At 37.1% G+C, this 14,054-nt stretch overlaps 1 protein-coding gene across 19 annotated transcripts in view; it reads left to right on the top strand.

Moving 5' to 3' along the window:
- The window catches only part of ERC1 (ELKS/RAB6-interacting/CAST family member 1), a 301,807-nt gene that overhangs the window by 253,643 nt on the left and 34,110 nt on the right, over positions 1 to 14,054 (top strand). For all 19 annotated transcript variants that reach the window (XR_011810085.1, XM_027463493.3, XM_072039666.1 and 16 more), the window contains one exon: positions 12,495 to 12,596. Coding sequence is in view for 18 of the 19 variants with exons in the window: in XM_027463493.3 (XP_027319294.3) it covers positions 12,495 to 12,596 (102 nt within the window). In the remaining variant the exon portion in view is untranslated. The remainder of the gene's footprint in view (positions 1 to 12,494; positions 12,597 to 14,054) is intronic.

Genomic DNA, 14,054 nt, shown 5'->3' on the forward strand with positions numbered 1-14,054 from the left:
GGATTCTGTTAACAGCTGCCAACTCTGAAAGATAAGGATGAGAAAGTTGATACTGATGGAAATCCTGCTTCCCGTTCCTCCCGTGAATGCATGTCTGTGGACAATGCTGTCAAATACGAGGTAGTGATTTTGACAGATTGTGTTAGGGCATTTGTGTTCTGCTGTCTCTGAGTGGACTTTTATTGAACACAAAGTAAACGAATGGCTTCTGTCCTGCCCTTTCTTTGCCTTAAAACATGATACCAAAAGTTTGAGTCTTTTCAGTACCAAGAAGTGCTTTTAAAGGCAAATAAGTCTCAAACTCAGATAACAGAAAATTCATATCTGAATTTACATGGTGAAATCACACATTTATCATACGGAGATAAGATCAATGAGGTCCTAAAGCACCTTCAGTTTCATATATGAGTAAGTTTACCTTTGCAGTAACATGTCACACAATTTTAGGTTATCAATAAGTGAATATTGGTCTCCCAACTTCCATAATGCTTTTGTCTCCAAATGAATATTAAGTCTGATCTTAAGTATCAGTACTGGTGCCTGGGGGAAGTAATGGTCTTTTATCTTCAATACAGCCCTGGTTAAGGGATGGCTGCTTTATTAGGGGTATTGTTCTCTTTGTTTGATCACAACTTTACAATCACAGAACTCAGTCTTTTGTTCCCTTTCTGTTTACCACCGATTCCTGTCTTTCCTAGAGTGAATACAAATATTTCCTGTAGTTGAATAAACAAAAAATAAATGGAGCTCTCACAGCTGACCCTTGCCAAGTTCTTCATAGGATTTGAACAACCTGGGCATCTCTTGTTTTTACAGCGGAATTTTTACTAAGAAGGGAACTTTAATTTTTTAAACACTCGGTTTCACTGTTACACCATACTTGATCCTTTTAATGGTTTAAGAAATGAATCTTACCACTTGTTTCGCATTAAGCTGAAACTTAACTGTAATTTCTGACACCACGCCAGTGTGCCCTCCATCTCCAAAACACTATTAGATAAAACCTTGGCCTCACCTCCTTTGTTTCAGCTCGCAACCCAAACTGCTGCCAACTGCTGACATTAATGTTGTTGGGAAAAAAAAGAATAGTGAAAGCAATATAGAGATCCTTAAGAAAACATGCATACATAAGTTGTTTAAACTTGGAAGACTGCATGGGTTTATTTGCTCTGTGGAAGTAATAAGTACTGTACCTTCTTGTTCTATATTTTTCTTCTCTTTGTCAGGAAAATATTTATACGCACAAATTTTCATTTTGTATCTCTTCTGTATCTCACAAAGAGACAGGCAAGGTATCAGTAGGTGCTCCCGGACTGGAAAAAGAAGGATCCACAGACTGGGGGATATCGGGGAGCATAAGCTAAGGGTAGTTCCTCATTATGCATCTCTATCCTTTTCATTGCTATCAGATAATGAAAAGATTTCTCTTTCTCTTCTCGTATCTGCTTTCCCATCACCTCTCTAAGTTTAATGACTTTGCACTAAAATGATCATTAAGGAAGAAACAGCAAAGGTATGATCTGCCTAGTTTTTCATCGTGTTCCACAGACCTTTTCCTTTTGCTGGTTCTGTTGGAGAGATGGAATTTTCTAAGATTTTTCTAAGCTTTACAGTGTGCTTTATGGTGCCCAGTGGGTGAGCCTCTACTGCTGTCTCATGGCATAATATAATATAAATCAGAGAAAGACAACAGGTTAGAAATAGAGAAGGCAGTGGCAGGAATAATGTATGAAATGCATACCCCTTAGAGAAACTTATCTGACCAAACTGGCATATTTGTGCCATGAATTTATTTTTCCTTAATAAGAATAATTTTGGCACAAATGCAGTAGAAAATCTGATTGTTTCTCAGGTTTTCCAGCTAGTACTATTAACTAAGCATTGATGCAGACTTAAAAACCAACCTCTGCAGGGGAAAAAAGAAAAAAAGTTTTAATTTATTGTGATTCCCCTTGCTTCTATAGTGCATGCAATAGCAGGGCAGATGGACAGGAATCATCTGTGCAACCTTGTATTGCACATGTGCTGCTATGTGCTTGGGCAGGAATTCTGCCTCTGTGGACCAAACACAGGGACAGTGTAGATGGACAGGAATTCTGTGTCTGCAGACCACACGCACAGATGGTGCGGACAGACAGGAATGTAATGTCTGTGTGTTTGTATGAATCTTATGAGACAGGGCTGTTCTACGTGGATGTCAGCCCTAATAATTGGCCATACAAAGAAAATTCTTAGCATTAATTTAGATCAGGGCAGCAAAGCCCTGTTGGCTGTCAAAGGAAATGCCCTTTCAACTCTTCCCTCCATGATATGGGGAATTTTGCCTAGATTGAAAGATGAAAGTGAGGCCAAAAAAATAATAGCATTGTTTTTCTTCTTCTATCTTTCATACACAACAGCTTTTTAAATTAATTTCAGAACATGCAAAATGGTCTTAAAGGTTTGTAAATTACTTTTTTTCCATAAATGTTGCTATCAACACTGTTTATATCATGTAGACACAGACACATTCATGTATACACCCAGAGCTAGGTTCTGGGCTGTTACAGACAGTCTCTGTTGAGATGATACTGAGCAGCTCACATCGCTTTAGAATCTAGGAATTTGTATCTGTACATAACTATTTTTTTGCCAAGAACAGCATGCATAGAGGGGGTTTGCTATTAACAACTCTTTGAAGCTGCAGGCAAATGCAATTGAAGTGGTGAGTCAAATAACAGTGAAAATATGTAAGGCTAAAAGAGCTGTGGTTAAAACACTAGTATATACCTTCAAAAAAGAAAAACACCTGGAAAAGAGAATACTTTTACTATATTTACTGTAAAAACACAGTCACAACAGATAAAGATTTGAAAACTTTCAAATTATATCAGCTAGGAAAGGTATAAGTACTTGAGCAGATGGCCTACAAATGATTTTGTCAAAGCAGGTGATAATGACTTAGGTTTTAAGATTTTACAGTAGGATGCATCTTCCATATAAAGTCCTAGGTGGGACTTTGCCAATCAGTTTTCATAAGTACCACTGGACTGAGAAAGGTTCTGAATGAAACTTGTTGAAAGCCTATGACACAGAAGCAGAGTGAGTAAGTCATTTGGAATTATACAGGCAGCTGTGTTAAGTTGAGCATAAGCAAGTGGGTTTCCTTTGGAAAGGAGAGCCAAATAGAAAAAATAATGAAGGAAAGAGGGATGAAGTTATATGGAAGAGAATAAAATGACCAGGGTGTGGAGATAAGCTGAAGTGAAAAGGGAAGGAGAAGTTTCAAGTTATAATAAAACAAAAATCCCCATTATCTATGTAAAACAAAACAAACAAAAAAAACTTTCTCAGTTTTCAATAGAAATATTTGTTCTGTGCGATACTATGTAGGTAATTTAGAGTTTTTGCCTTCAGATATTTATAGATTTTGTAAGACAAACCTATCTCTGGTGCTTAATCTTGTTACTTAAATTGCCCAAGTTTAAAGTAATCACTTTTTTAAAATCTTGGAATTAATTAGCATAATGAGACTATTTTTGATTTTTTTCCTTTGTAAAATACATGTATCACCAACAGTTGTTAGCAATGCTTATGCTCTATGTATAAGCAAACTGTGCTTCACCTTATTTTTCCCACAGATGATAAAATGGAAAATGGGATTTTTAGCTTGGGCCCACAAACACACTATGAGAGGGGGGAAAATGAGCAGGAGAAGTACAATCAGGAGTTCTCAGCAGTTTGAGTAATGAGGACCATGACAAAGAACGGTATTTCCTTTCACGTTACTATAGAAGTAGCATTTCATTTTTTTCTTGAAGTCAGTTGTCTTTAGTGGTGTGCATCAAAGTAAGTTAAAGAGACTGAATAAACTGTATACATTAAACATTCAGGAGACACATGAGTTAAACATGAGTCTCACTGCTCTTCATTTGAGAATTTGTAGCAATTTGGCCTCCCAGAGTCTTAAAGAAAAGGCATGGAGAGTAGTATCAGAAAACTACAGAACATGGAGAGTACATACAAACTATTACAACTTGAGCAAAACATACTAGCTTGGACCAGCTTTTATCTTAATGTCCTCCAAAGCAGAATTTAAATGACAGCACTATCCATTTGTTTATCTGATCTGTAGTCCCCACCAAGTAGCTTTTGAATTTATCGACCATTCCAACCAAATTTGATGGAAGGAAAGAAGTCTCAAAGATCGTGAAACTTACAGGAAATTAATTAACATCCACAGCTGGGTAGAAGAGAAAAAAGTCTAAAGAAGTGCTCCCACACAGGGAAAGGCAAGAAGAACTGCACCGTGATGTATTTTGTTTGGCTATAGCATATGCATATGCCTGGGCATTCAGAACATACATACTTTCACACTGGTCCCAGTTGACTCTTGCCTGGAGACACCATGGGGGAGGAGGACTGGAGAAAGAGATTATTATAGGGCTGAAGGCCATGCTTAGAAGACGTAGAATACAAATCCAAAGCACGCAGATTTCATTAGCTAGCATAAAATGAGTAATAAAGTGGACTCCTATGCTCTTCAAGAGTAGCCATGCTGTCTGCAAAAGAAATCAGTTCTTAACTGATGAAAGAAGTAATGAGGACTACACAATAGATGAAGAATGGATGTAGCAGCGTGATTTAGCAACAACCAGTTGATGTTAAGCTGATCTAAATAAATGAGTCGATTTTTGCTTTCAGGGCATGTGGCAGCAGAGGCAACAGCTCATACTTTCTCTGGCAGGAAAGGCACAGTAAGGACCTTCTTCTCTGCTCTGGCATGGAGCTGAGATCAGACTTGCCCTGATAGACAGGGCAGGCTCGTAAAAAATACCTGCTTTAAACCTAGAATGTAGAGGTTGTATATGCTCACTGCTGGAAGATATATAGAACCATTTCTCTGATTTTGTCCTAAGAATTAAAACAGCAGTTCATTTGGTTTGCTTGCTGTCTTCAGATCAATTTCAATAAATAATTTTGGGGGGCTGTGTAGTATGAGGGATCCAGTGTTCTTTGGGGATATTGTCACAGGATGGCATTTGGCCTTTAGATCCTGCTTTAAAGTCACCTAGTCTGTATAAATTAGGTTTACAATATGATGGTCTTAGACTTCGGTCCTTGTTGACATGTCCTTAAGGTATAGCAAAACACACCTTACTGATCTTTCTGCCAAAGACCCTTATATGTAATGAAAAGATGCCAAAGAACAAAAATACGTTTTACTTCTGAGTAGTTAGCCATGAGATGAGAAGGTTTTTTTATTATTATTATTTTATTCTTCAAGTTTTTTTATCTTTTAAATCTGGGTCTGGTAGATTCCAGGCCTTGTGAAACAAAGCCTGGAGAAAAGGAGGCTCAGGGGCGACCTTATTGCTCTCTACAGGTACCTTAAAGGAGGCTGTAGCGAGGTGGGGGTTGGTCTGTTCTCCCACGTGCCTGGTGACAAGATGAGGGGGAATGGGCTAAAGTTGCGCCAGGGGAGTTTTAGGTTGGATGTTAGGAAGAACTTCTTTACTGAAAGGGTTGTTAGGCACTGGAACGGGCTGCCCAGGGAAGTGGTGGAGTCACCATCCCTGGAGGTCTTTAAAAGACGTTTAGATGTAGAGCTTAGGGATATGGTTTAGTGGGGACTGTTAGTGTTAGGTCAGAGGTTGGACTCGATGATCTTGAGGTCTCTTCCAACCTAGAAATTCTGTGATTCTGTGTGATTCTGTGAAATACAAGAGAAGCAGTTATATTACCACTGTTCAGTCAGACCTAAACACAGCTTGATGTGTCTATTAAAGAGAGTACAAGAGGGCTAAAAGAACAGATGGAATAATGCTCATGTGGATATAACACAATAATGCATCCTAAGCACAAGGTCTGATTTGTGTTGTCAGTCGTACCACTGGTTTTCTCTATACCAGAGAGGATCCAGAGCAATAGGCTTCAGTGAACTTTGTCAGCAGGCAAACCTGTAGTTGGTTATTTGTTCATCTCCTAGGGAACTATTAAAGCTCCAAGAGACACATTCCTGTACAAGGAAGGTTTCAGTTCAAAGATTGTTTTTTAAATCCGTCCACATATATCTGCATATGTCAAGCCTCAGAGAGGACTTCCTCTACAAATGATCTCAATTAGTTTAGTTCAAAGTGTGAATATGAAGTTGAATATGAATTCTCCAGAACAAAGTTTCTCTGTAATTATTGCAGGTGGGGAGATGAACAGAAAAATGAAATAACTAAATAGAGAAATTAACTGAGCTGATAAAGTCGTTCACTTTATAATGTAACATTGCTGTAACATTGCCAATAGTTGATGGAGAAGCCTTTATCTCAGGTAGAATCTGTGTTAAATCCTGTGGGCTTTGAAAAACTCCCGTCAGCTGCATGGAGCACTTGCTCTTTGTTGCCATCGCTAAAACAAAGATTCCGGGATGTACAGAATTTCAGTAATGAAAAGGTTTTTCATTTGCATTCAGATGAACATTATGTTTGTTTGCTGCTAATAGTGCAATTTCAGTTGCAAATATGAAACATAGCCAAAAGGAAAGACAAACCTTATTAATGATGTGTCTTTTAAACATTATAAATAAAAATGACAATTCAGCATGTACCATATCTTCACAGACCTGAAAAATGTCTCCTGGACCATTAAATATTATGAATGTAAAGGGCACATTCAATAAAACACTTGATGCAGTCTCTCAGAGACCCCATGCTCAAGGTGGATATTATGCCCAAGGTAGTTATGCACACCATCACGTTGTAATGACAGGTGAAGAGGGTTTGTTCTCATTGTTTCTGGCAGCCGGATTCCAGCAGGGAGATGGTTGGGTATTTGCAGAGAGTATGTCTCAGTGCGTGTTCTCAGAAAGGAAAAAAGGACCATCTGAAAGTCTCTGCAGGAGCATGATTTCCAGTTACTGGATTTGGCTAATGATCTAGAAAAATATATATATATTGCTACATTATTAATAGAGAAAAAGTTTTCAGACTGTTGCAGTTCTGTGTGTTTGCTCCCAGTGAAACATCCAGCTCTCAGAGCTGAATCATGATTCTATGAAAGAAATGGGATGACTCCTTTAACTCACTGACATACTCTCTCTACCGCATATCCATTTGTCACAAGTACAGTCATTATATTAATGTTTACTTAATGTGGGGCTTTTTTAAGCTCCACATTAAAGGATTAATAAGGCTTGTTTAGACTGGTTAGCAAAGCCAGAATTACATTACTCAAGTATTTTACAAAAAATGAGGAAGCAGTCACTGATGTCATGGTTTCCACGGTGTCCCATGGTGGAGAAGCAGATTTGACAAGAACTCTTTGAGTAAGTTAATGCAATGTGAGTATGAAGCTGCCTAAATTAATATAGGGAATGCATAGCTTATGAGCTAGTATCTGATGTTTATTAGAGGTCTTGTCCAGAGATACAGAAGTATGCTGTTCCTTCAAATAAAATTTGGTTTCAAAAACTTGCCAGTGTCATGGTTACCCGAACACTAGCTATCCCACTGAAATGCTTAAGAAAGCTTTGTATTCTCATTGCAATGTACAATGTAGTACAAGCTTTCAAATAAAACTATTCTCTAAAATATAAACAACGTCTGAAAATAAAATTGTAGTTTTCAAATTTATGTGTGGAATTCCACTATAGAGAGCTTGTCAGTCCTGGGCAGTACTCCTCTAGGTTTTACCAGCAGGATATGTATCTGACTTTCCTACGTTGTGGATCAGTTTGAGGTCTATTTTTTTCTCTTATAGTAATTTAGCTGTGATAAAATCTATTAATTTGGTCTTCAGGACACAGGTGCACAAACATGCTACTGGTGTAGCCTGCAATGAATATGAAATAGCTTACTCTTAGGAACCTGCAGGTGAGTTTGTCTGGAAGCAGTACATCCATGAAGTAGGAACATAATAATACTTAAACAAAATTCACCATGGCTACAGTTTTGGCAGCTAAAATATTATACAAGTGCTGTTTGGAATGAAAGCTTTCAGGTGTTGGCTGCATTAGAACTGCTCTACTCCATGGTATTTTCCTTGTTTACCCAAACATTTATTGAATATAATGCACAGGCAGAAACAAACTGTATGATAACCAGAAAAAGTATGGGGAATATATAGTTAACAATAAGCGTGTAGTGCAGAACCACGAAACAACAGAAGAAAAGAGCATGTTTAAAAGCAGTGCTAATGCTGAGCATTCACATTTACGATTAAAAACAAGTTTATCTCATTTTTTCTCAGGTGCTTTTTCTTTTAAAATAACCACCTGTTATAGCAAGGAATAGGACAAGGGCTGAGGTTAAATAATGACTAGAAGCAGGAAGGGCATTAAGGATATGTGTATCAGAGAGGTGAAAAAAGGACAGCAGAAGTTCTGGGAAAAAAAAAAGTGTGAGGGGGTGGCAGGCATGATCTGACTGTTTTCAGCATAGTCGTATATAATTAGAGAAAGCTTTTGTCATATGTTATGCCCTAGACCTGCAGTTCACTGTATGTGGCCCTCAGATCTCTTATGGCAAACTATCTGGATTTCAGTTAGGAGCCTGAAATTGCACGTTGGTTCTCCAGTAATTTTGAGGATTGACGCTAGTCTAAAGGGTTGTGGGACTATTATTTTGTGCAGTGATTACTGGGAGACTGGAGTGATTTCTAAGGCTTTGACGGGGAGTGTTTCTTGTGTGTGTGTGTGTGTGTTGTGTGTGTTTGTTGTTGTTTGGGGTTTTGGTGCTTTTTTCTTTTTGTTTGCTTGTTTTGTGACTGGAGGGGAAAGAATAAGTTTAGGAAATCCACTCTGACAAAACAGAAAGAAACCTTCTGGAAAAAAAAACAAGAAACCTACTGAGTTTTGTGGGGTTTTGTCTCTTATTTTCAGTCTAGTGTTTCATCTTACATGCATGAAGAAGGTACCTATAATGGCAAATGATACTTTTTAAGCAAAATTTGGATCTGGCATCCAGTTCTTATCATCACTAGTTCTGATTACAAGCTCTGTAGGTTTTAGACAAACGTTCTCCTGACACAACTGATTTGTCTGCATTGCTCATTTATTTTCTCACAGGACACAGTGGTTAAACCACTTTGTTGTTCACATTTTTTACAGTGATGTAGAAATGTTTGCCCTAGGATCTGAGCCATAACCTCATAAGGTGGGAGAGGATTGTATAATAGCACAATGACACGCAGTTTAGGACTGCAGGATGTTGGAGTGGTTCCCCACAGTAAAGTAAATGGTTTGTTTTTAAATCATTACAACAGCCATATGCCAGTACTCTAGAAATTTCCATCCTTGTGAACATTTTTTTTTTTTTTTCTGGAGAGAAGCAATAGGAGAAAATTCAGTTCATGTATTTCCAGTTATTTTGAAATCTCCCAATTAGAAGTTCTTCAGTTAGCATTCAAGTCTAAAGCAGAAGCTTTTTATTTCCATGTTTGACATAGAGACAATTAGAAAATTGTTATGTTATATTAGAAATATGTCTGCAACACTGCTTAGAACTTTAATGCTGGAAAATAAATTGTAGTATACACCAGGAAATAAACTTTTTTTCTTTCATTTCTGAATTTTTGCCTCATTCCAAGGATATATATGTGTCAATTAGTTCCTGTGGAGAAATCACAGTGCTGAATTTGTTGTTTTCTTGCCAAGATATTTGTATCAGATACATGCTCTCTTAGAATAACAGCAGAAACAGTGGAAGCTCAAGTTGGATTAAAGGAGCAACGTTGAAAACTTCCTTCTAGGTGAACTGATTCTGTACGTTTGTCATCGGGGTGTTGGAAACATTGGTCTGGCTTAAATATTCAAAGGGCTGTAATGGAGCTAAGCAGCTAAATATTTGTGGAAAGAGGAAGTATTTTGGAACTGAGCTTTTTCCACTTTTGAAAACTTCAGCCTTGATAACTATAAAATTATTTGAAAATGAAAAGTCCAAGTACTAAGAATTACAGCATAATTTAGATTTTGCATACCGTCTAGTCCAACCACCTGCTCAAAGCATGTCTGATCAGAGCAGACTGCTCAAGACCTTGTCCGGTTGAGTTTTGAGAATCTGCAAGGATGGAGATGCCTGTTCTAGTGCTGGATAATCCTTGTTATGAAAAGGGTTTTCCTGATCTCTAACTAGAACCTTCTGTTTTCTAATTTGTATACAGTCTCTTGTCCTGTCCCCTCCAGGAAGAATGTAGCTTTCCTCCTATCAAAATACTTAAGGAAGCCTCCTCTTTCTCAGGCTAAACCTGTCCAATTCTCTCAGCGTCATGTCATGCTTTCTGCTAAGTATTAACAGTAGGATAATCTACTTGAAGTTAAATGTCAGGGGTATGCAACCTCTTAAATTCCACTTCAGAATTTTCTGTGAGCAATGTTGTGCTTCAGATGATTAGATCTGTATATTCTTTCATTCCTATATTGGCACTAAGACAGTTTTTTTTTACGTGCAAAAGCATAAAGCATGCTGCCTCTGTCTGGGAGTAGCTATTTTCTTTTGTCACAAAAGTTAATGTTTTGTACCAGTCTTCTGGTAAACTTCTGCTTCTTAACAGATCCATTCACATACACATTGAAAGTCATGTGGAAAGTTATAATCAAAATGAAAAAATTCCAAAGAAAGACAAAATCATTTAAAATCATTAGGTCTCCTTGCAGAGAAGAATTTATTAAATATCCAGTCTTAAATGTAATAAAATAATAAATATAGGGAATGTACCTTGACAATAAACTGGTTGTATTAATGTAGAACACTTCAAGTAATGATTTATGAATGATGAGTCAGACTTGGAATTCAAAACTTGTTTGACAAAACAGAGCAAACAATATAAAGATTTTGTGTGATTAAATTGCTTATTGCTTAAGCTCAGTTTGTTATTAGTTTTTGTTAAATTAATCCAAAATAAAATCAAATCCAGATTCAAGCCCTGGACCTTCTTTATAATGATCTGAATACAGTCAATTAGAATCTACGTTCTCTAGCTTTGAGGCTCATTAAAATTATACTTTTCCTTGAGAAATTCATTCAGTTATGAAGAGATTGAATCAACAACTGGCATTTTACAGTGAGCTTTGAGCTTTCATTTAAGACATTTAATTTTAGTAAATCTTTGATGATTTTAATATGTCTAGCTATACATAATTTACTGTGTATCATATCTAACACAGGTCTGGCTAGCCTTTTTGGCTTTTTGTGATACAAGAATTTTACAAAGCTCAAAGTGGGGCTTCATCTACGTTATAAACTGGGAAATGCCATCTTTCCATTTGAGGTCTGCTCCAGATGTGAGAGCCCAGTGACAGTGGCAGCCAGACAACCTCAGCTGAAGCAGCTGACACGAAGGCAGCAGTTCATATTGCAAGACCCAAGATCCAGCTGTCTTTAGAAATCTACTTGCAGAGTGTTATTTCTGTCTGAATGGTCCTTGTAAGCAATGTGTGCGTGTTTGTAGGTACCTGGGGACCTCCTTTCAGGATAGTTGTATACTAACAGGGCTTCGTGTCGCTAACTTTTTCCTTTGCAGACACAATTATGTAGTGTATTTTCATGTTCATTGAAATTGCTTAACTAGAGTGGTAATGTTAAGGTAGTATTCAATTTATTTTACCTGTGTTTTTTTTTTAACAATATATTACTTAGAAATAAGGAGAACAGGAAAACCTTGTATTCAGTCAGTTGTCCTTGTGCAAGGTGAAAGTGCCCCTTAAATTTTTGTTTGTGTTTAAACTCATACAAAATGTATCTTCCATATATATAGCAGTCAATAATTCCATATGTATTTTATTTTTTGTGATTAATATATATGTATATCTTCTGAATATTGACATTTCCTGTGAAGTTGAAAAAAAATCTAAGAAAAGTAAAGAAACTCATTTCAAATTTTGTTAATTCTTTGCTTGACTGTATGCAGTTTGTAATTTTATACATCTTTATCACATCACCTCTTCTTCCCAAAGACTAATTTATTAACTTTCTAACTTCCTCACAGAAAAGCTTTTTTATTGTTCAGATTTTTCTGAGTAATCTCAGGATTTTTGTACTGTCTGGTATATCAACTGAAAATGGTTTTGCATATTTAGATTAAATGTTTTTTTCAGTAAATAGTCAATATTCAACTTTCCTACTATTATCACCTTATCTTTTTTTTAAGCCGACTTCTTTTGTAAATTACTTAAGTACATCCAACTGATGTTTTAATTGTTTTCTTCTCCAAGTTGATGTTTCAATCTTAATCCCAAGATTCTTTAACAAGTAATTGTTTTTTTTCTACACACATCTGCAGCGCCAGTTTTATTAGGTGAAGGTCAGATGAGCCAGTTAATTGCAAAACTAACTTTGCCTCGCAATGAACTAGTTTGAATGTGTTTCCTGTTCGTATAGAAATAATTACTAATGTTTTGTGTGTATATTTGAATTTTTTTTTTTTTACACGTATGGATTTTGGATATACAGGATAGCCTAAATAGCTTATGGTCTCTTTAGTCTCTATGACCATGTTAGGCTGAAATTCTTCTGTTTCTTGCATAGACTCAGAACCGTATGAAGCTGATGGCTGACAACTATGAGGATGACCACCTCAAATCCTCATCCCATTCCAACCAAACCAACCACAAGCCCTCCCCAGACCAGGTAAAGTGTCTCTCTTTTTCTCTTGTCAAGTAATTTTACTATGGTGGCTGATTATTTTGAGTTATATGTAATTTTCCCCAACATGCTTGCAGTATCTTGGAACAAAAATAGCATTCCACAGTGCAGTTATAAAGCAGAAACTGATGTTGCTGTTGTGCCGGCTTCCTTGAAAACTCCCAAAATGTGAACAAACAGTTCCTGGTACCAAGCTGTTATTAAGTGGGTGGAGAAGAGGGGGCAGACAATGAAAGAGAAGAAAGAAATGCTACTGTCTTAAAATGCAAGACTGGAGTCCTGTGTAGCATATTCAGATTTTAGCAACTCGGGTTTGCTGCTTGAATGTGTGGAGTGTCCAGGACTGTTTCTTGTCTTCAGTAGCAGGAAATCATGCTCCAGGATCAGCTTTCTGATCTATGCATTGCATATGAGCAGTTCCCTTCATTTCCCATGAGGAAACCCTGGCCTCTGTGCCAAATGAGCACAGACTACTCCCTCACAAACTCAATGGGCCATGAACTGAAGGAAAATCAATTTACCATCTCCAAGGCAGTGAGGAGCCTCTTGTGTCATTTACGAAGCACAGCCGTGTGTTTGATAACTATCAGAAAGATTACCTATCCCTTGGGTAGCACAGAGAATGCCAACGTAATTGCATATCCCATGTTGTAATCTCATCCATTCCAATTTAATTAAAATATTAGCGATCATTAATCACTGCCTTGACAAAATGAAGGAATGTTTGGCACTCCTCTTTACCCTCTGGCTGAGCTAGAAATTGTTGAGAACTGAGGGAAGGCATCTCATTCTAGACCTTTAAGCACCAACCTTGTGAAATACAGAAATTGAGTAAGGTACTCAGTTATGAGGAAAATGGAGGGGTGAAATATATATATATATATATTCACCTTGAAAAAAAAACACAAATAATTAATATTTCTCTTTATGTCTGTATCAGAAAATAGTAAGGGATGCAAAGGAAAGCAGAAAAATTCTCTTTTTCAAAGCAACTTCCTTCTGCATCTTGTTTTAATACCTTCCTCTAAATGATGAAGACAGAACTACAAATTGAGCATCTTTAACTTTCCTGAAATGTTTTTGGAAAATGTTGGGTTTAGCTCCTTCAGGAAAGTGCAATTGTTAAGACTACAAATTAAATTGCTTTCCTAACTTTGTTTGAGATGAAATATTAGAATATCTGTTGTTTCTGAATTGCAAGTGTGGAGTGAAATGAAGCCATTTCCACGGTGTAACTGTAGTACATGCTTGCAAGTGAAGGCAGTGTAGCATTAACAGATTAAATGAAAAGATTAAATATTTAAGGAAGTTCTTGCAAAGGCCTCAAAGACAGGGCAGCTGGAAGGGGAGGGCAGGAGGAGGGTCCAACTGTACTTTTCCTTTTGCATAGGGGCATTTTAAAGGTTAGCAAAGCCTACAAGAAAGCAAAGCAAGCTGTACCTC

Source organism: Anas platyrhynchos, chromosome 1, assembly GCF_047663525.1.
Source record: "Anas platyrhynchos isolate ZD024472 breed Pekin duck chromosome 1, IASCAAS_PekinDuck_T2T, whole genome shotgun sequence".
NCBI lineage: Eukaryota > Metazoa > Chordata > Aves > Anseriformes > Anatidae > Anas > Anas platyrhynchos.